A 23,701-nucleotide genomic window follows, 5' to 3' on the forward strand; every position below is an offset into this window, starting at 1 on the left:
AATAATTTACCTGATTATGATACGTTATGACTAAAGTTCTTTGGTGAATAAAAACGAAACAGCAGGCTCACGCATACTTTTTCGCCGCGCGGTAGAAAGAGAGGGTTACGCCTTACGCCTTACGCTGTCTCGAGTTTAACATTTTTTCCCCACCTCAAAAAGTGCACAGCGCCGCTAAAGAAGTTTTCACTTCAAAAATCGATTGTAACAGGCTGTTAAGCTTCAAAACGACATACTTACAATACAACCACTAGACGAATCGTCGACCAGCCATTAACACTGCAGCCTAGTATTTGAACTACATATGCTACAAGTATGTGTTGAAGTGTTCTTCACTCTCAACGGTTCTTAGAACGCGGCCTTGCCATTTAAAGTATCGACTTATTCTCTCAATAGTCGTCCTATTGGTCACAGTCGAACACAATTCAGGCGGTACAAACATTGATTTTATCCGTCACTGTCGTTTATCAATAACCTGCCTGAGAAAAACTTCTAGATTGGATTAATTTTGTACCATTTTGTACCATTTGGAGTTGAAACTCTAGGTCCATGGGGTCCCAGCGCGCATAAGTTGTTCGGAGAAATCGCGAAGCGTCTGATTGACGTAACTGGTGACCGAAGAGCTGGCGGCTACCTCGCACAACGTATCAGCATTGCGATACAGCGAGGAAATGTCGCCAGCATCCTTGGTACAATGCCTCAAGGGCCTATTTTAGATTTAAGCTAGTTTTTAATTTCTTTTAGTAAACTGTATATATCTTGTTTGTAAATAAATGATTATTCCTTAAACAAATAAGTATTTTGTTTTATTTGTAGAACAGTTAGGTATTTATACTATAAGTAGTATTGGCATCGGAATCCTCCAGCACCCCCAGCTCGTGCGAGAGGAAGCATGGATGCATGAATAAATAACACCCGGAAGCAGACTCACGCCCTCGCGCCAACTTTATCTATCTTTCACTAAATATGTACCTACGCACATATGTACGTGTAGACACAATTTGTTGAGTAATCATTTCGAGCTGCTCTAGTTCTATTATGTGAAATGTTAGATTGGGATCATAGCATTAAGCAAGTACTACCTTATAACAGTTATAACTTTTATAAGATTCAGAAGTTATTCCGAACTATACTCGCATTGTATTTATATATGTTATTCAAAGGTCCACAAGCTCTTTGTTCCGTTTGAAACGTCACATAACATAAAATAAGCAGACAGAAATTGAAACCGAGGATGACTATGTATGACTTCTAGTTCTAATTAAACTTCTAACTACTTCACTCAGCAAGCTTCGTAGCCTAAACGCGGTGCTCGACTTGCAAAGCTCGATAATATGTCACATGTGTATAAAATAGCACTTGCCATGAAAACTTAGCGTGGTGCGACTCCATAGACTAGGAATCCTCTAGACGGAGTTTAGAGCAATTATTTCATGAAACCGATGCTGCCAAAAATACTGGGGTGCGGGGGACGAGGTGAGCGAGTCCCGTGCCGTGATTGGTCCGTTCAAAGACACGGACGTCACACAGACACGAAGATGGAGTAAAACTACCGTATATTTGTGGCAGAGGGGGTAGCGCTACTATGCTCAGTCTAGAGGATGTCTTGTCTGTGTGCGACTCTATGAGCGTGATTTCAACTCTTTTGCCGGTCAAAAACTTTGTCAGTAGAAAAAGGCGCATTTCAAATTTTCTAAGGGACCATTACTTACCTCACCATTACCTACATTTTTACCGCGTTTTTTTCTAACGGAAATGGTTGACTTTAGTCAGCAGAGTCAAAATTACTGGCTGGTTTTACGATGTTGCCATTACCTGTCAATAGTCGTAACATATATTTAACAGGTCACATGAACGAGTAATGTCTTCATGGACGTCTATAGCAACAAAGTTTTTTTTTAATAAATATGTAAGCCAAATATATGGAACGAACCAGTTTGCAGTAGAGCATTTTATAAACGATTCAAGCAAAAATATTATTTGAAATTACTAAGATAAAGAATCTGCATTAGATACATCTTTATACTAGGTCGAGAAACCTCCAGGAATCGACCAAATACCTATGCTAAGCAAAGTATGTAGGCATAATCAATAGGCTTGCCTCATTACTGTTTTCAGGTCAAGCCTCTTTTATGTTGATTTAAACTTATCTGTACCGAACCCACGTAACATTACATATTGTTATGTTGCCATCTTTACCATGTAAGTATAGAAACTGCATGAAACTCAAAGAATTATTGAGTGGAGCATCTCCTAGCGCCAAGAGGCCAAGAGTGACCGCACATGTATATAACAACCTGCCTACACCTCTAGAAGGCACAATTAAATGTCAAAGCCGTTTGAACGATTCCTAGAAATAGTCGTTCTCAGTGTTCCCACTTACACTCTAAACTTGAAATACGTCACCAGCGATGATCAATAGGGATGTGATGGTTGCGGTTTTATCTTTTTTCGTGTCCTACGTCACTCTCAGGTACACCATACTACAATGATAGAAGGGCGACAATCATATGCTAACTTTAAAATCTATTTATATTTCTCAGTGCATACATAATATGTAGGTACAAGGTCTGCAACAACCTTTATAAACTTCTATCCTACTATCCCCAGGCTCATAATTAGTTAGAGCGTTTTTCTTTCCAAGGCCGGCTCTGGCGAGGGACTACGGTGAAATAAAACAAACAAAAACGGTTGCACTCCGGGAGTGCCGATAGAAGTGAAAACTCACCTCACTATGTTACCGACGCCCGGTAACACGATACATACGTTTAGCGGAGGTATTCTATTTATTTATTATATATTATTATCATTCTCAAATAAGATCACACTTTTTCATTGACATATTTATTTAATATAATATACTCTATTTACATACTGCCATGACAACCTCAAATTATTTGAACATAGGTAAAGAGTCTTGAAAAGGAGTCCGCAACATAAATGTCAAATAACATTGAGTTTTTCTTTATTGATTTAAATGCCATTTAAATTATGAGTGCCCACCTTACGGGGCTTACGGTCACGTGATCGCCTTACGCCCCTTACGGTCACGTGATCGCCTCACGCTGTCTCGAGTTTATCATTTTTTTTCCCACCTCAAAAAGTGCCCAGCGCCGCTAAAGAAGTTTTCACTTCAAAAATGAACTATACTGCAATATTTTCATAATGCAATCCGCGATACGCTTAGATACCTCAAAGGATAATGGCAAGGTTGCAGCGCACCGCTTGCACTTGACCCCGCTGTAAGAGCGCTTCCCGACCAATTCTCAGAACGGATAACACTATTGATTTATGTAGTTTCAATTTCAATACTCGTACTTACTATCTATATCTATACAGATAGATTTAATATTGCAGTTGAAACGCAAAGAGAACCGTTAACATTAAGAAAATATTAAATCAGTGAAAGAGCACGGCATGGATAAGAAAATTAATATGTGCGGTAAGTACGTACTTATATATGTTAAAATATTTTTTTACTAAAAAATACCTTGTCAACAAATAACGGTGCAAATATAAAAATAGCATAAAAGCAAAGTTATTTACGTTAAGTTAGTAAGAAGACGTATGTACTTACCTATTAGTTCAAAATCGGCATCCACGCATACCTACTATGCATCTAACTATGGCGACTAACTATGCATTAAAATTTATTTACAGAAAATGTAAGTACTTATTTAGTGGTGAAAATCAATTTCCGTATTTGTCTACCTTTTAGGTACTACACTGAGAGCTGGTATAGGATATGTGGAAATTTCTTGAGAACAAATTATGTCCTGGCGTTTCCCTGGACTACCCTTATGGGCCATAGTTATGTCATTCTCGCTGCCTTTTTTACGAATTGTGCATTTGAATATAATCATTTCAATCTCAATAATGTGACTTGAAATATTAGTATGCTGCCAGCTTATCCTTGAGAGTTATTAGAATGCAGTTACGATCACAGATAGTTTAGGGCAACCAGCCCTTAGTTAACCGGCTGGATTCGCAACTATCGATTGTCTCATTAGTCTCACAGAGAATATCGTCGTGCTTAGAGCTAACCCAAATGTAAATGTCTATTTTATTTCTTCAACATTGCCGAATGTCCCTTTACTTCGATCGTAATTCTCAGTCAACCCCCTGGGCGAAGTTAAGTTTCCAACAAGCACAAAACAGCCTCGCCAGGGCCGTTTGTTTTCCATTGTTGGCCCTATCATAAATATTTAATGAATTCGTTTCATACGCTTTCAAATAATAGCAGAAACTATTTTCTTATCGATGATCTAGATCAAGACAAAACGGCAACTAGGTACTCATTCATAGCCAAATAAGTACACATATTACAACAGTATCTAAGTATGCTACCTTCATTACAAAACGTTTTGGTGATTTTATTCGCTAAATAATAATTTATTTTATTATAACTGCTGACATACTCGTACAATTGTAATTAAATAATTTCAACCCATTTGAATGAGATATTGATTGTCACATGTTAGTGTAATTTTTTTATATTTATATCTAGTAAAAGAATTTACGGTTTATATGTAATTTTCTATTTCATATGTAACATTTCTAAATACCTAGTAAATTTTAATAATTAGCATAATACTTTAATGTCAAGTACTTATCTATACTTGTACTTAAGTATTCCTCTCATAGTAGGACAAGATAAAAAACCTTGAATGTAACTTAAAAGGTGAACCAAGATAGTAGTTTATGCAACAGTGATATAATAAGGGTTCTTAAAATTCAAGGGTCGAAGTTACAAAACGAGACGTAGTCGAGTTTTGTAAAAAAAGACCCGAGAATTTTAAGAACCAATTATGAGCTGTTGCATACATTACTTTTTCTATGACAGCTGCAGCAAAAAAAAAAAAAAAAAAAAGTTATTATTAAAAAAAAAGAGTTATTATTTAAAAAAAATTGAGTTATTATTTAAAAAAAAAAAAGTTATTGTAAATGAAAACATACCTCTTTCAATCAAGATGATCGGAACTTGTATCTTTAAAAAAAATAAAGCAGTTGTATTATACTCATAAGATGACTGCTAGCAGTCATCTTATGAGCCTATAGACAAAGCATTCAAATGACATTGCTTTAGATATCACTGTCAGTCATTTAATTGACACATTTAAGTGCTGGAGTAGAAAAAATTACTATTATAATCATAAGGAAAGCTTAAAGAAAATTTTTAACTGTATACCAACGGATGTATTTAACCTCCACTTAAATATTTTAAATTATAGTCAATTGAATTTATCTAATCTGTATTTTATGCACCGTAGATACGTTAAAGTTAATTATAACGAAGTTGGTGACAACGGTTAGGTATGAAACTAAAACTTAATAAGTGCAACGCTTATAATTTCTATACCCGCGTTTTAATCGAGTTTCAACCTCAACCTTATCTTTATTAAAATTACCATTTTCAGTAAAAAGCATAGCATTTTTATAATAAAGATTAAAGAACTAAATCAACAAAATTCTAAATGTGTTTCTTTTATTACAGTCAATGATTGTTGTAAATTACTATTACTTAATGTCATATGGTGTTTTTATAGTGTCACTTTTTGCATAAAAGGGACCACTCATTACCAGTCCGCCGGACGGTATCGGCCTGTCAGTTGTTCGGAATGGGAATTGTCAACTTTTTGTTCTATACTTCGTTTTTTTTTAGCATTAGAAATAAGGTAAACAATCTTGATGTGTCTTTTAATTGAAAAACACATTTTAAAAATAAGTTACGGCAAATATGTAACAATTATGAATCTAATACGATCATTTATATTCTTCTGCTTTCATAAGTATAATAGATACTGATTTTTTAAAAGCGTTTTTCAATTAAAAGACATGTCAAGATCGCTTACCTTCTTTCAAGTTCTTTCTAATGCAAAAAAAAACGAACTATAACTGACAGGCCGATACCGTCCGGAGGACTGATAATCAGTGGGCCCCGTAAGTATCAAAAGTACACCTATTTCAATTCAATGGCGTATTTAACGAATGAAATTCGCAGCTCTTATCCACGCCCTCACATGTCGAACTTTATATAACCTACACAGAGCGCTAGCACAAACATAGATAGGTACCTACTAAATGGTACTTAGTTAAACACTTATAAGCTGCAATCAAAACACTTAATGTTATGATTATTACTGCCGATGTAAATAGATAAATATGTATGTACATACCTGTTTTTGCACTTCGCTATTCATTAATTATTATTGCGTGTAAATAAACACCAAATTTATATGAAATGATATTATAACCACATGATTTCATAAAGATATTAAATAACCGATGATAAATATGCATTTCCGGCAATACTTAAGTATTTTCTCTTAACACCAAACTCTACAAATATTATTAAAAATACTTTACCCTGTAGCATGACGTAGACGTGGCACCGCCCAATTTATTCGTCAAACATGAATTTTGTGCCACAAAACATGTTAGTAAAGTCACACTTTGAATCAAATCGTTTAACTGTCCAATGTCTATGACGAAAAACCGAAATAACAAGAGCGTTTTTCAAAAGTTCAGCGTAACGATCGCGGTCACGTGCATCAGTGCACGTGCGTTGCCATTCGCGTGAATGAATAGAGTGTTATCTGTATGCAGTTTTCCGCGAGGCAATGTGGCAAGCGACTGCGAGTCGCTGCCGGCGAGTCGCCCTCCGCCTAGCTGTCAGGGGTTGGGAGGTGCGGTGGGGTGCAGGGCGCCGCGGGGGCGCAAGCTAGCGGAGCGACGAGCGCGAGCGGCAGCGGTGAACAGCGGTCGGCGACGGGCGTGCGCGTCTTGCCTCCCGGCGGACTGAACTGTAGGGCTTCAGTAGCGCTAAGGCGGCGCGCCCACGCTCGATACTGCCGCCTTCCTATCGCCCTCCCACGTTGCAACTACATTATTACAACAGATATAATTCTTATATGCATTCATTTTATTTCGTTCTGAACACGACTACGACAGTAAACAATCAAGTTTACTGGATTGTTAAGTACGAACGTGCTAATTCACGCTACGAAAATAAAACTTACTACTTAATCGTACATCCTGCATTGGATAATATCTAAAAATAGATATGCTGCTTTTTTATTACTTACTTTAAATGAAGTAGGTTGTTGGCCGGCATGTAAAATTTTCAATTCAACTTTCTATCAAGCGATAATTATGTAATAGGGTAACCACATAACAACTTCACTAGTTTTTGTCACGAGTAGTGACATTACTGAGATTGAGGAATTTAGAAAAATTGTAAAGAAAATGCCAATTCTCTAGACAGTTCATGAGCAATCTACCTTAAATATTTAAAAAAATATATCGTGTACGATAGTTATAGGTACCTATAGGTAGGTACATTGAAATTATTAAAATACAATATTTCAAAATTAAAATGATGAGTAGGTATATGTTAATGAATACGAGTAGAATAACCAATGGGTTTGATAGACAAAACAGCATTTTTTTTTACATTCAATATGGCTATTGACGATCTGACGTCAGCTGTTACCACCATTTAGGAACGATGCGTTTCCTGCGCGCTACCATAGAGAAAAAAATACATAGAGTGCTCACTCCATACATCAGTTTTAGTACCAAAAAGACTATTAGCATCTAACATCGAGTAGCGGAACTATCAGTACTGCTACATCTATTGTCAAGTAGCAGTACTGATAGTTCCGCTATTCGATGTTAGATGTAGACACTGAAATTAATAGTCTGAACTGATGTATGGAGTGAGCACTCTTGTCTTACTATATTTCTCTATGGCGCTACAGAAATGTCCGATTTGTTTGTACGAAAGCTCAAAAGTTTACATAATGGCCACGACCCCACGACCCCTTTGTCAAGAGTGTAACGATGAAGAAGAATAAGAAAGCGGCCAAGAACATGTCGAGCCATGCTCAGTGTCGATTTCTGCAGTTGCCCGTCCGAATTTAAAGGGGTTTGTTATAAATACAATGGTCATACATAACAAGCAAAAGGGAGTATCATCACTGCACTTGCATCCTTTAACCAATAATATTAGAAATATTTTTTATTGAACCACCTTGTTAGTTTCATGTTTTTTTTTCATATTATCATTTTCCGTCAAAAGTAAGAGGAGAAAGACATATTTTTTTTATAACTAAGGAATACTTTTTCAAAAAAGACAGGTCAAGTGCGAGTCGGACTCTCGCATAGAGGGTTCTGTACAAACTTACTATGTAAATATTTGATTGAATTTTGATCGCTCGATTTCGTCACTCAAAAATCGGTGGAAAAAGGCGAAATACTATTTTGAAATACGAGCGATAGAAATTGGGAATCTAGTGGTATTTACCACTCGTTTTCAATTCTATTACTAGAACTTACATGCATACGCGAAATCCAGCGGTCGAAATTAAAAAATCTGCCCCCATTGTAGAGGCTTGTCCACGTACTTAATTATTGTAATGAATCTGTCGACGATTAGTGCGAGATTGTCAACAACCTCGTTAATTTGTAATGCGACACGAGTATTTTTTTAATATTGGTTTAACTCTTTTGTCCACTTTAAATCACACGATCTCCTTTCAGTCGAATGTTTTTCGTTCTATTTTTTTGAATGTCTAAAGATTGGTCCCAGAGATTATCCCTCCACTCACCAAAAAGACATATCCTATAGGTATAGGATAGAGTCGGACCAAGAAAAGTCTGCAGCGGATTTGATAGCCCACACAGGGCAAGTGTTATTTTAAACGTCAAACTTCTATGAAATTATGAGGTATAAATAACACTTGCACTGCGGGGGCAAGGCGGGGGCTATCAAATCCGCTGCAGACTTTTCTTGGTCCGACTTTAGGAATTTTCTATTAATATCAATATCCAGGGAGGGAGGGTTTTTATGATGAAGCGATCATCAACTATTCTCTTAAATCCTGAAGGCCAATTCGAACTTTAAACATGTGCTCTCGTTCTTTTATCGTATCCTTTTTAGGGTTCCGTACCCAAAGGGTAAAAACGGGACCCTATTACTAAGACTCCGCTGTCCGTCCGTCCGTCCGTCCGTCTGTCACCAGGCTGTATCTCACGAACCGTGATAGCTAGACAGTTGAAATTTTCACAGATGATGTATTTCTGTTGCCGCTATAACAACAAATACTAAAAACAGAATAAAATAAAGATTTAAGTGGGGCTCCCATACAACAAATGTGATTTTTGACCGAAGTTAAGCAACGTCGGGCGGGGTCAGTACTTGGATGGGTGACCGCTTTTTTGCTTGTTTTGCTCTATTTTTTGTTGATGGTGCGGAACCCTCCGTGCGCGAGTCCGACTCGCACTTGGCCGATTTTTTTCACTTATATAAGTGCGTGCGAAATGTATTAATATCTGTTATCACATAAATATGCGCTGTTAACTATTAAGCGTTAAATATTTAATTTTATGATGTATAAACTTAATGTAATAACAACCTTTTCCTTGTTAATGCCTCCCGGAGCCTTAAGCTCCAGAGGTATAAGCTCCGAATAATCAAAGTACTTACCTAATTGTAATAAGTGGTGAACGGTGTTGGTCACACATACTGTATATAGTGTTAAAAATACTTTATATTTAAGCCTTTCTTGTAGTGACTGTTTGTTTACCTAAATAAATAAATAAAAAAAAAAAAAAAAATATCAGATTAAGAATCGAATAATAGGCTTATGTACTTTTATTTATTCTCATAAGGAGTCCTGCGAGGAAACCTTGGCGGAGCCGATGAAATCAATGTATCATATGGATCAATCCCGAACTTTAACTATCAGGATTGAACTTCAGTTCTGGTAAGTTCGTTTATCATTGTATATTGCCTATATTGGTGCAAGCGACATGCAAATAATAATTTCAAAAACTCTCGACAAGCTCGCGCGTTGCGCTACGCCGTAGCCCGTAGGGCCATTGTCGCCGTAGCAATAGTCCCTTCGTAGAGTTATGAACTTATTTCGCACTGAATATACCTAAAGTCCGATGTCTCCGTCTACTTTAAAATAGTAGAGCGGAGAACATTGCCGAACTTACTACTTACATAGAAAATACTTACCTACTTATAAATTATAAACCTACGTAGAAAATATCCATAACTCAGGAACAAATACACAAATAAATGCCCTACATATGTAATACATATGTGAATTTTAACGAATCTGCAATGAGCGAGCGTATAATCTAGATTAGGGTAGGCAGGCTAAAAACTAGTAAAAACTATAGATATATCGCTGTATAACAATATAAATTATAGTAGTGCAAAAACAAGTGGTTGGCAGACTACGGGAGCATATTGCAGGTCGCGTGAGACGCTCTGATACGATCGGCGCCGGCGATGGCTGCCGTCGGCTTCGTGCACTGCGTGATGGCGCGCACGCGGGTCACTCGTGATCTTTGCCCAACCAGTATAAGTTGGACAAGAGATCACTACGAATAATCTTGAACAGAAGATAACCGACTTCACAAAACATTATGAAATGGCATTCAAATTATTTACGACCATTGTGTTTCTCATAACAATTACTATTAACCCCAAGACGTAAAGTCGTGTCATTCTAGTCTTCACGAGCAGCCCAATTTCACCAAGCAACACTGTTTAATTTCTACAAATGCTTGGTTTTTAGATGATTTTCCTTAATGCTACAGGCATGCTTCCTTCGATTCCTCATGGATCCATCATCAGAAATAGATTTTGACAAAAATGGGACCAATCTGTAAATAGATACATTCAAACAAAATAAAAATATTTGATAAATGACGGAGTTCTGAGGTAATCAACATTAAAAAAATATATACATGTGTACATCATTTTACAATTTAAATAGAAGTCGGTTAAAAATCGCCCACTGTATTATGTACAAATAAGTGCTAATAAGGTTTAATCCCTTAAAAGTGTTAGGTTGGGAACGAGCAAGGGAGAGCCCTGGAGCTGCGAGCATTTGGTCTGCCACTAAAGTGGTTAAAAACCGTAGTCAAATTGCAGAACGCTAGGTGAATCAGCGATCTTAAAGTGTGGATACACTTATGATGATTATATAATGATTTAAGCGGCAGTTAGACAAGTCTAGTGTCTGTCCTCTGCCACACTTACACTTCGAGTGAATCAGCAGCGCTAAAAAAGCGGCCTTCAGAATGACTTTAGTTAGCTGCAAGAAAAATAATATGCATAAGGACATGTGGCATGACAGTTATAAATACATGCTTAAGTAAATGCTCAATAACCTTAACGTGTATTTTTTCAGGTTTTTTATTTGCATGGAAAATTAGCTATGTATCTAAAGATAGCTGTGTCTTAAGGTCGCTAATGAGTTGAGCACATTATTCATCTCGGTCTATGGCAAATTGGATAATGTAAATGGTCGCTGGAGTCTTTTAGATATTCACCCGTGTTCGGCGAGTGATCGGAATGACGCCTTTGCTACCTCAACACTTCGCTCACCACATGTCGCCATGCAATCCCGACACGAAACTGCCAACATTAATATGCAAACATTTATTTCCCTAGGCACGTTCTGTGCTAAAAATATATTACCACCACTGCTTATTAAAGAAGCTAAGGATGTGCGGTGCACGCCATCGTTATTAATTTCATTAGGTACCTTTATGTCTTTGTTTTTTGGTTTTAATATACCTGCTGGAACACACTACATATAGTAGGTACGCCATAGCTAAAAAATATGAAAATACGGTGCCATCCGGATCCGGAGGATAAAATATAATTTGGCATAAACGTATCTATTTTTGATTGGTTCGCAGAAGAGCAAGCTTAGTTATATAAATTTTAATTATTACTTTGGTGCCAGAGATTCGTACAGTAGATGAATAAAAAATTATACCTAATTAGTAGTAGTAAATAATTTGTAATTTAAATTTGTAGTATACTTATTTTAATTCTAATTGTACAGTTTTTAACGGAATGTTTTACCGTCCACAATGTCAGAACGATGTCCGTCCGTGTGTTGTCCGTTTAACTGGGGCGGTTGGTAAAAAGTTATTAAGGTCAGCTACAGACTGATTGAAGGCTTAGCTACATGAAGCTGATTTGTACCATGTAAAGTTAGTAAAATGTATATAAACTAGTTTTAGCCCCAAAACTCCGCTACATTCTACTAGAAAATCACCTCGCTACGTCTTAACCAACCGGCTGAAATACGTGGTAGATCTATAGTAGTTGCATCACAACATTAAATAAGTCTAAATATCTGGGTGACCGAGCGATAACATATAAAAACTCGAAAATGCGCGTTTTCCCAGAGATAAGACCTAGCTAGATCGATTTTTCGCCCCCGAAAACCCCCATATAGCAAATTTCATCGAAATCGTTAGAGCCGTTTCCGAGATCCCCGAAATATATATATATATATATATATATATATATATATATAAATAAACAAGAATTGCTCGTTTAAAGGTATTAGATTAGATTTATTGGGCGTTCAAGGTCAAAAATGTATATTACATAACATAAAAGAAAAGTACGTACTTCTTGTTTTATTTCAGTTAATGTATAAACGATACGATGTGCTACAGCTATGTGCTATTGTAGCACCGGGCCGCGAATGCTGGGTTTTAAATGTACATATTACCAATGAAATTATCGTAGCTGTTATACCCGTATGTACCTATCTAGACTCTTACGTGCCCGTTTTATAGGAGCGGACTAAAATGGACCATTAAGCTCAGTATTTTCCTGAGATTATCCGGATGATATACGTAGTTGCACTTACATTGCCATTTAATCCAACATATAGGTATTTGCTTTTTCATCACAGAAAAGTGTTAACATGGGCTTGGCCCGTATATCTGTTTGACTCGTGAAGATGAAAAAAGCTACATCGTGGCTAGTTATGATGTTGTTACTTTTGTTATTTTATTAGTGGGGATATGTCGGATCGTAATATTTGATAATTGATAGTTATCGTCAAAGTGACGATTTTATGCAGTCAAATAGAAGCCCAGAGGGGTTACCGCGAAAACCGTTTTTCGCAAATTGCGGGGATCTTTCTCTTTTACTCCAATGAAGGCGTAGGTAATTAGAGTGACAGAGAAAAATGCCCGCAATTTGCGAACTTCGATTTTCGCGGTTATAGCCCTGATTCGATAAAAACTACTAGCCTTTAATATGATTTCCCGTTGGCGGCCAATAACAAATAAATAACAGATTCGTTAATCTTAAAATATCTTAATCTTTCTTTCGAATTCAATACAAAAGTAGGTTGTCGGAGGATTAAGCCAATGTAAAATGATACTAACTACTTATTTAACCGAAGGGGAACTGGGGATCAGTTTAAGCTGGGTCTAAAAACGAGCTCAATTAATAGTCTATACATGGTAAGTAGGTACTTGCAGCCAGATGGCAACTTACAATTACAACTTACACGTGGAGTACGAGGACATTTGTATATTTAGGTACACGTGGAATAACTACTTCTATTTGTATTTTACATAAATGGTTGACTGAATAAGCTTACTGGTACAAAATGTTTGAAGTCTGCTAAGAAGCAGTTGTGGTTCCTTCCTTTTGCCTTTATTCCTTTCCCATTTTGAGATGTAATTCAATAGGGACTGCAGTCCATGTGCACATTCAGTGCCATCTAAAATTCGTCTATTTGTTGTTGTTTTTATTTATGTTAATTGGTTCTTACGCGCTAAAGAGTTCCTTCGGAGTATTTCTACATTTCCCAAAAGTAATTCGTTAATTTTACTCACATTTAATATTGTAAAGCCCTTAAAGTACCTACATGATTTCTTGGATAAGCCCATATGGTGCGACAAAAGCTCTAGCTTAATTCGTTTTACTTTCTTAGAGACACGTACTTGATCAGTACTCAACTTCGTCGAAGAAGGAATAATTATTTATTTTGTGCTTTTTGGTGTCGGTTATTTTTTAAGTGTAAAGGTTTTTGTTACGAGTGACGCAGCATTCAACAGAACTCGTTCCTGATATCTGGCCAAAAAGCTATATCACTAAATAAGAAGCGCTTCGTGTACGTTATGAATTTCAAGGTCTGGATCTGAAACCATCAAGATTTATTATTATTATTTATTTATTTATTAACATAAAAATATACAGCTTATACAAGTACAGTGTCCCACAAAACAGTTTACGCGGTTTGACTGTGGGATAGTGCAGTTTCTACTCTCTTATATTACAAAATAGTTTACATCTATCATTACTAATAATGCTCAACAATTACTATACGCGATTTACGAGGTAACTGGCTAACTACGCAGCTTTTTACCAAATTTTACTTTATTGGCTTCCTGTCTGATGTCAGAGGGCAGGCTGTTGAGTATGTAGGGAAGGCGTTTATGAAGACATCTATCGCCGTAGTAATTAATAACCCTCGGCACAACAAACTTACCCACAGACACCGACCTGGTTCCACAAACATCGTTACGGTGTAACTGGGTATGCTCTCGACTGCCATGATTGTTGTACAAAATTAAATATTTATGCTTAAGGCTCACCGGAAGAATATTACATATTTTAAACAAATTTCTATAGTCTTTTTTATTTTTATCTCTAGTTTTATTATTAACTAACTTTGAACTAAATTTGAAGAGCAATTCTTTACGCAAGTTCTTTAACAAACTTAACTCAGAAAACAATCGCCAAACGTGAAATACGCGTCGTTGCAGAGTTCTGTTCTGGTTTTCATCAGCAGTTCCACTTCATCGTATGGCAGTTTTTTTAATTCAAATGCTTGGTTTGGTGATAAAAATACAAAAATCGCTATATACAATCGCTCGCTATATATATGAGGAGTTCTCAACTCCTTATAGATCTTATTATGAGAAGTTCAGAACTGAATTTTGACTAAAACGGGACCAACTTGGAACTATACCTATACTTTCAAACAAAAAATAATTTCTTAATCGGTTCAGAATTTACCGAAGTAAGTTAAAACCAAGCAAAATTCCAAAAGATGTTTGATTGTATGAAACCCTCCGTGCGAGCTTCATACTTGCACTTGACCGGTTATTAACAATATTAAGTCCTATCATATTGTTAACAGTTGGATGGCAGTACGCACCCCTGCGCGATGGCACAGTGCGGCGGAGGGGTCGCGCGCAACATGGCAGAAGCGTTGTGGCGTCTGCGCGGCGGGCGGGCGCGGCTACTCACCGCCGTCGGCGACGATGCCGACGGCCACTACCTTACCGGGATCGCACCAGGACTGCTACTGGACGGTAAAGCCTCAAGAGCCGTTTTTGGTCCTTTCCCGGGCCGTCCTAAAGAACCCGGGGTTTACCTAACTATAAAATAAATAGCGAGATCGCATCAGGGCGGCTAATGGAAGATATAACTTCAAGAGCAAAATTTATCTTTTGTATATCTAATGGTTCTCCGTTTCGTGTCACCGTATTCCTGGTCATTCCAAGGTGATTATCAACAACAACAACGACGACATATAATGTGTAACTGCGTTCATAATTCATTTTCGCCATTTTGTCCCTTACGCCCTTTGAGCCTACGGTAGTCGAATATCTATCTATCTATCTAATCTAATACCTTTAAACGAGCAATTCTTGTTTATTCATTTATTTATTTATTTATATATATATATATATATATATTTCGGGGATCTCGGAAACGGCTCTAACGATTTCGATGAAATTTGCTATACGGGGGTTTTCGGGGGCGAAAAATCGATCCAGCTAGGTCTTATCTCTGGAAAAACGCGCATTTTCGAGTTTTTATATGTTTTCCGAGCGAAGCTCGGTCACCCAGATATTAATAGATAAATACCGGGATTCGAACCCAGGACTAACAGCTTTTTTTTAAATCAAGTGGCGAATAAAACCTTGTTTGTATTAGGTCGGTTTCCTACAGCGAATATCTTCATCGAAGGGTTGGTAATAAATATCGAATGGTATTACGTATCACGTTGGACACAAATATGTCGAATTTATTCTTATTTTATTTACCTATAACTCACGCGACCGACTGACGTTGCACGATTCGTTCTCAATATGGCGTGCATTCGTGCCGCACGAACACGGTTAAGTGCAGTTTAAATCACCGCCTAGTGATATATTACTTGACCACGCTATCCTTCCCGGCCCGCAGGATGCGTGGTGCGAGGTGCCCGCACGCCGACATACGCCGCCATCATGGACGCCCGAGGAGAGTGTCAACTTGGGCTTGGGGACATGGCTCTCCATAATCACATCTCTATCGAACTCGTAAGTCTTAAAACAATTACACTGGTAGAAGCGCAATCGATTCTGGCTCGTGCTTGACAAGAATAATAAGTAAGTATTTTAAGTACCTACGGTAATTCGGCGGAAAATGACGATGTCACTCCAGCATTAACCTTTTGGACGCCAATGACCGATATATACGCACCGCAGGTCCAACGCCAAAGACGTATTAATCGGTCATAGACCATAGAGCAACATAGGGGCGTTTTTTAGGGTTCCGTAGCCAAATGGCAAAAAACGGAACCCTTATAGATTCGTCATGTCTGTCTGTCCGTCTGTCTGTCCGTCTGTCTGTCCGTCTGTCTGTCCGTCCGTATGTCACAGCCACTTTTCTCCGAAACTATAAGAACTATACTGTTGAAACTTGGTAAGTAGATGTATTCTGTGAACCGCATTAAGATTTTCACACAAAAATAGAAAAAAAAACAATAAATTTTTGGGGTTCCCCATACTTCGAAATGAAACTCAAAAATTTTTTTTTTCCTCAAACCCATACGTGTGGGGTATCTATGGATAGGTCTTCAAAAATGATATTGAGGTTTCTAATATCATTTTTTTCTAAACTGAATAGTTTGCGCGAGAGACACTTCCAAAGTGGTAAAATGTGTGTCCCCCCCCCCCCCTAACTTCTAAAATAAGAGAATGATAAAACTAAAAAAAATATATGATGTACATTACCATGTAAACTTCCACCGAAAATTGGTTTGAACGAGATCTAGCAAGTAGTTTTTTTTTAATACGTCATAAATCGCCTAAATACGGAACCCTTCATGGGCGAGTCCGACTCGCACTTGGCCGCTTTTTTTTAAGTTGTCCCCTACACTTTTTTTTTCAAATTTGGGATTTTTTATGTTATTTCTACTCAGAATCACGAGCTCTTTCTAATATCCTAATAGGAGAAAAAAGTGTCCTAAGGTTTTTATTTCCATTCCGTCACCATTTTTCATAGACTTTGTATGGCGGTCGCGGAATGGAAAGATCGAAAAATGTATGGAAATTTTGGGACACTTTTTTCCTCCTATTAGGATAGAAAGAGCTCGTGATTCTGAGTAGAAATAAAATAAAAAATCCCAAATTAGGAAAAAAAATGTAGGGGACAACTTTAAAAAAAACGCCTATTATAGACCTAGTTATAGAAATAAAGTTCAATTTCAGTTTTGACACTTCGAAGACGTGGCGTCTGAGAGACAGCTTTTGTGTTTGACATGGCGTCGAAAAGGTTAAGCACACCTTATAAAACGAAGTCCAACGCCGCGTCTGTGTATGTTCGATAAACTCAAAAACTACTGAACGGATTTTCATGCCGTTCTCATCTATCAATAGAGTGATTCTTGAGGAAGGTTTAGGTGTATAATTTGTTAAGGTTTTGTGTAACCCATGCGAAGCCAGGGCGGGTCGCTAGTTTGAAATAATGGCAAGTTGAAGTGCCTGTGGTTTAACTTTGTGATATCACGGACATCACGGTCATGGCATAGGATTTACGATTTCACGTGTTGTCACAATATCAACTTAAACACCGCTTCTGTTTCCATGTAAATATGTAGATTATTAGTAACCTGTAAATAGGTACTATTTACTGTAAATAGATAGTAGGGATAATAATACCTTTAAATATATAAGACGGTAGATACCTATGTACTTTCAAACAGGAATGTCCGTTGTGTAGGTAGTTAACGTAGTTAACCGTAGTGTTGGTATTTAGGAACTCGAGTCCTTTGAGTCTGAATTTGATGAACTCGGCTTGTTTTTACGAGACTCTGCGCTTAAAAAACTTCTGAGTCTTAAGTCCCGAGTAGAGTTCTTCACAGAGTATTTTTTAAGAGCAACTCAAAAGGACTTGAGCCTCCGAATAAAGACTCCGTGAACAATTTTATAGGTTTTTTCAAAATAACAGTAAAGAAATTAGGCGTTATTATATGATTTATGTAGGTACCTAATCCACAAATTGTACATAAAGACAATGCATTTCAAAATTATGCATAAACATATCGTGATTTCTCTGAAAAGCACTAAGGTCTCTACAAGAGACTCGGGTCTCTATCAAGTTGAAAAGAACTAGAGTTTAGACTTAATTACAATAGTCTGAAAAACTGAGTCGAGTCTTTGAAGCAGAGGACGCAAAGGACTCGAGTCCTACCCAACCACTAGTTAACCGTGCCAGCTCGGGGTTGCCAGTAGTCTCTACAGTATTGCAGCATCAGTACAAACTGCGCGAACAATTTGTTTGTAAATTGTGTCTACAAATTGTACAATAGAATTATCGCAACACACAAACATTACTGTAGATACCGCGACGAAGTTTGCGGAGCTAGTAAAGTTGCTATCAATGCCGTGTTCAAGCTCAGAACTCTATGGGGCTGCTTGTAGTTCAGTAATTCAGTACAACGTAAAATAATAATATCTAGGTGACCGAGACAACTAGGGTGAACGAATTATCCCAGGAATGAAATCTAAATAGAATGATTTTAAATATTCTTAAGTAAGCGCCTTTGGATATAGTAATCGAAGTCGTCTTTTTAATTACCATAATTTAACTATCGTAACCGAGTTAAAGCTAAACGAAAAAGAGATTATTTTATAACCATTCCTACCTGGGTAACAAGTTGCCTATGAGGATGCTTTGAGGCATGCAGTAATAAGTAAGGGGTCATCCATTAATTACGTCACACGTTTAGGGGGAGGGAGGGGGTCAAGAAAATGTGACATGTTGTGACATGGGGGAGGGGGGAGACACAAACATTGTGATGTCACTTTAACTTCATCAGTAACCGAAAATTAATTTATATTTTTTTATTCGCTGTACAGTTAAATAATGAGATTTTGGATGTAACTTTCGTTGTGTTATAAAATTACTAATATTTATATATCAAAAATATTTTTTTATTAAAAAAATTATGCCGAGTTAATATTGTCGATTTCGTTGAAAACAAAATTGCCTAAAATGTGACGTCACACCAGGGGGGTAGGGATTTACAAATTGTGACCAAGTGTGACCGGGAGGGGGGGAGGGGTAAAAAAACCTAGAAATTCGTGTGACGTAATTAATGGATGATCCCTAAGGTCACATCTTTAAAGACATATACTTACTTAGTGGAGATCGCTCAACATAGGTATTGTGTAACAGGCCAATTCGAACGTACATTGACGTCATTTAGTTACCGTGAATTTCGCTCATACTTGTCCGTACATGCTTGTCCGCGCGATAAGCAAATGACATCATTTAGACATAATCTTGATATCAGTGTACCTACGTTCGAATTGGCCTGTAAAGGCAATGGTTCATAAATAGTTTTTTTTTGTACCCGTTACGGAAATTTGGAAGGCGTGCGCCGAGTCTAAGTCAACACGTAGAGGCACCTTTAACACTTTGAGATGTAAAAGGTACACCGAGCGGATGCTGCCCTTTGTCCGTATCAAATTTGGGACGGGACGCACGCAGAGGCAGCACCCGCCAGGGTGTCTTACTTTCATTGTTACAATTTATAACTAGATACCTTGGCAATATTATCAAACCCGCTTTGTTTCATTCCTACCCGTTCCTAGCGGACACAAATAGAAACGAGTACTTACCTAAATATTTATTCCATTCGGTCTCTAAAGCTGGCCTTACACACTAGGGTACCTATGCATGCGCAGTTTTGCCGGTTAAGTAACTGCAGAACCTTTCGAACGCCAGACAGCGAAGGAATTTGCCGTACCCCGGACGCCAGGCGATCGCGATTATTCAAGCGAAATTGAACTTTACGGAATCTCGCGTAAGTCCCTATTGCATTAGCGGAGCTGTCGGCTGTAGCCGTCGTTGGCGTCCTAGGCAAGACTTTCCGATGACGGCCACAGCCAACTGTGCCATATTATGCTCCTTTGTATCCTGTATGGCCAGCTTAAGCATAAGATTACAACTAGCAGGGTGACACAGCGGGTCGGCCCAACTATACATTCTATTCTACTAATAAACTAAACGTCGCATATACAGACCCCTGCCTTCTCGCCCTGATAATAGGAGTGTAGGTACGAGTACCTACTCTAGTCCTAATATTTCTCCATCTACCCACTTGCGTAGGTACCTAATTAGTGTAAGTAGTAGTTACCTTATAGATATATATATGTATTAGATATCTACATGTTTGTGCAGATTACAAGATCAAAAATTGTAAACATTTCCATTGTGTATGTACTATGTGTGAATATATGTATATATTAATATATATATTAATTGAATTAATTAAATATGTCTATTATTAGGTACCCCACATTATTAACATTATGTTGATCTGAATGATGTCCGTAGGTGAACAGGCACATGGATGTTTTGGAAAAGGCGCCAGTCGTAGTCCTAGACGGGAATGCACCACAAGCCACCATCAAGTACGTGATTCAACATTGCAGCAAAACAAACAAACCAGGTAAGTGCGTATTTAACACAAGTAACGGCTAGAATACCCGGGGGAAATAAACACATCTACTTAAATTATCTAACGCTAAGACCAGGTCGTACAAATCGTATAGGTGGGTATTGACGTAAACTGCATGCCTATAGTTCATTTAGTGCAAACTGCAAATGCCGTAGTGGAATAGCGGTGGAAGATTTAACGAAGTTGGTGGCTTTCGTTATTATATATTTATTACGATAATCCAACGAGTGAAAATGTGAATAAAAGTTTAAAACGCTACAAACTAGGTGTAGACACGATGTACCAATGTACATACCTAGTCTATGTACCAGCCGGCACGAATCTACAAGGTTTACCCAAAAAATCTAAATATATTCCAATCAACCTAGCTTTGATGATTAAGACAAGTCACATTTCCCGACAGTGCCATCTAATTTGAACCTTAAATCGGAATGCTAAAGTTAAATAAGTAAGTCGTAGAAGATTTCAACGACACCTTAAGTTAAGTTCAATCAGTTAACGCTGCAAGGTGCACCTAAGTAATAGACATACTCGTACAGACACTCACCAAAACAACTCCATTTTTCGTCGGATGATGTCGTAAATTACACCACAATTAAACATTATAAGAAATTAAAATTCACTTGTGCAGAAATATATTTTATTAATGTATTAATTAAGTTTACAATACATAAAAACACAAATAACGTTATACTTGGACGGATCTAGACTTAAATTGGATTTGATCCACGATAACAAAAAGAAATTAAATTCAAGAAACAATCAATCGATAATAATTAAACTCAGGTGGGCCCCGATTGATTTGTGAAGTTTTCTATTCGATTTTCTATCAAACAAACTATCTAACTAAACGCATGGCTTCTTAGCAACATCAATACTATCAATAGTTTAAATTCTAAATTAGTAAATAGTATTTTCCACAAATCCTGGGTACGGTGACAGCTGTCATCTACATACAATGTATAACCTTAAAAAGTAAGAGTTGTATTGAGACGATACGACAGCTGCTATGTGAAAAATACTGTGGTTGTTCGATCGCTATTAGACCCGGACCACGCTAAGTGTTCATGCCAAGTGGCTGCTACGTCAAGTATAGTGCTTACTCGTATTAGGGATATGTATAAATTCTTACTGCCAAGTTTGTGCAAACCTAGCGTGGTCAGAGCCTAAGATCTGTCAAAACAGCTTTTGTCTATTTCATCTTAATTTCCAACTTTTATTAAACGACTGCACTGATTGATGTTTGATTTTCCAACAACAAATTGTAAAATAAGTGACTGAACCCCTACTGTGAATCAAATCCAGCTAAACATAATTTAACTAACAAGGCACATCAATCTTGAATAAGGACCGGGCTGCACAATTACATTTTAGACAATTTAATTACGGTTACAGACGCATTAGTGCAAGAGGCCCTGAATGTTTCACACTTTATACAAGACAAATTATTCATTAATTAAATCCTTAAACTAAAACTTATTATTAGTCTTGAAATGCGAGTTGAGTAGATACGCTAAATACTTCTGGAGTATTTAATTCTGCACCATAGTAATCAAACATAATGTGACTTTATCTCTTCATTATTTTGGTGAAAGTCAAAATGTATAATGTAAAATGTCGTGTCACCACCGACTAGGGCTCATATCTGGGACGATATGAGGTGAAATTTGACAATCAAATTAAGTGACGTCAGACATCAACAAAGTGAATTGCGCGATCAACATCTGTCCTGTGTACTTTAGTGTTAACCTCCATCTGAAGCGGAAATAGAAACATTGTATCCTACGCCCTTACACGCCAGTAAACAAACATACAAAATAACCTAAAACCAGACTTAAACACATCTATCCTTTATCTTAATGAACATGCTTACTCTATACAAATGTTAGTCTTTAACGGACGGCATTGAGATTCAAAATAAGAATCGGAATCACGTAATGTTTCAGTCATACAATATATCTTATTAAGGGATGTGATTACATTCTTTAAAATTTAAGTAAACAAATGTTTTAAACAAACTTTGCTCGAAGTTCTTAATAATATTATTCTAATTTAAAACTTAATACAATACGAAATATGAATAAATGTATATAAAACGTCAATTTCTTCTTCTGAGATTTTAATTTTTCGAGATTGGAATTACAAATAAAGGAAATAGTATAGGTATATATAGTCAGTCAAACCAAATTTGTCAGTAAATAAGAACCAGAAAAACTATACTCGTCCTTTTTTTGGGTGCTAGATAGTATGATTCTCTGTGTCTATGTTTGAAATGAGACAGTCCTTTGACAAAGTATAGACATAAGATTTCTAAATTTAAAATGGCGCTTTCAGATTTGTCTCTCTACGGTTCAAAACCTAAAAATAATCTTGAATAAAGAATAATGCCATATATTTGCTTTCAAGCCAGAATTCATATTTCAAGGCACATCTAGTAAAAGAATTCAGTAATTTGACATTGGTACACATTGACATTTTTTTTTCTCTTCAACATGATTCTATACTGCTTATTTAATATTTGTAATTTAATTTTGTAATAAATATTTGAATGCTGAAATTCCAGCCAGACATGTAAAGAACTGAATTTGTATATATTGACATCTTATGTATAACTCGTGTTTTATCAAATAAACGATTATCTTATCTTATCTTATCTAGAGTTGACGACAGAAAACGTTCGGCATTACATAAAGAGACTAAGGGATGTTAAAAATAAGATTCTAATTATGAGAGACTTACAAATAATTATCAACCAAATCAACATATCATATAACATGGTAAAAACCGATTAAAAACTGTAATTTAGGTTATTTCTCGTGTTAGTAACCCCACGATAAGATGTGGGCAAAGATCTATAATCTAGTCATTATACCATAGTTTTATAACTTCATTAAATCCGAAATACTGTCAACAAAAGAAGCCCATAAGAAAACCTTATTTCCTAAGCAAATAGCAAAGCATGAATAAGCAATACCCAAATGTAATCAATAAGAACAATGGGGACCTCAAATAGCTATAATGCCGATTGGGATTTGAGTTTATATAAACGACTTTTAATAAATCATTAATCAACGAAAACGTTAACTGATAATACGAATAAGTTTCTTAGGCTC

General features: G+C 36.9%; 2 protein-coding genes and 1 long non-coding RNA gene across 8 annotated transcripts in view; 1 reads left to right on the top strand and 2 right to left on the bottom strand.

The window, feature by feature from the left end:
* LOC134661429 (CD82 antigen-like) overlaps window positions 1–6,844 on the bottom strand; it is a 71,265-nt gene extending 64,421 nt beyond the window's left edge. For 4 of the 6 annotated variants that reach the window (XM_063517522.1, XM_063517520.1, XM_063517521.1 and 1 more), the window contains exon 1: window positions 6,367–6,842. The gene's annotated coding sequence lies outside the window, so the exon portion shown is untranslated. Of the gene's footprint in view, window positions 1–6,366 lie in introns of all 6 variants that reach the window. The other 2 variants (XM_063517518.1, XM_063517517.1) reach the window with 1 other exon arrangement.
* Window positions 1–23,701, top strand: part of LOC134661417 (uncharacterized) — a 141,384-nt gene that overhangs the window by 93,660 nt on the left and 24,023 nt on the right. The window contains exons 7-9 of the mRNA XM_063517496.1: window positions 14,988–15,162; window positions 16,043–16,158; window positions 20,465–20,579. Of these exons, the coding sequence (XP_063373566.1) occupies window positions 14,988–15,162; window positions 16,043–16,158; window positions 20,465–20,579 (406 nt within the window). The remainder of the gene's footprint in view (window positions 1–14,987; window positions 15,163–16,042; window positions 16,159–20,464; window positions 20,580–23,701) is intronic.
* LOC134661440 (uncharacterized) overlaps window positions 1–23,701 on the bottom strand; it is a 130,202-nt gene that overhangs the window by 88,340 nt on the left and 18,161 nt on the right. The window lies entirely within an intron of this gene.

Source organism: Cydia amplana, chromosome Z, assembly GCF_948474715.1.
Source record: "Cydia amplana chromosome Z, ilCydAmpl1.1, whole genome shotgun sequence".
Taxonomy (NCBI): Eukaryota; Metazoa; Arthropoda; class Insecta; order Lepidoptera; family Tortricidae; genus Cydia; species Cydia amplana.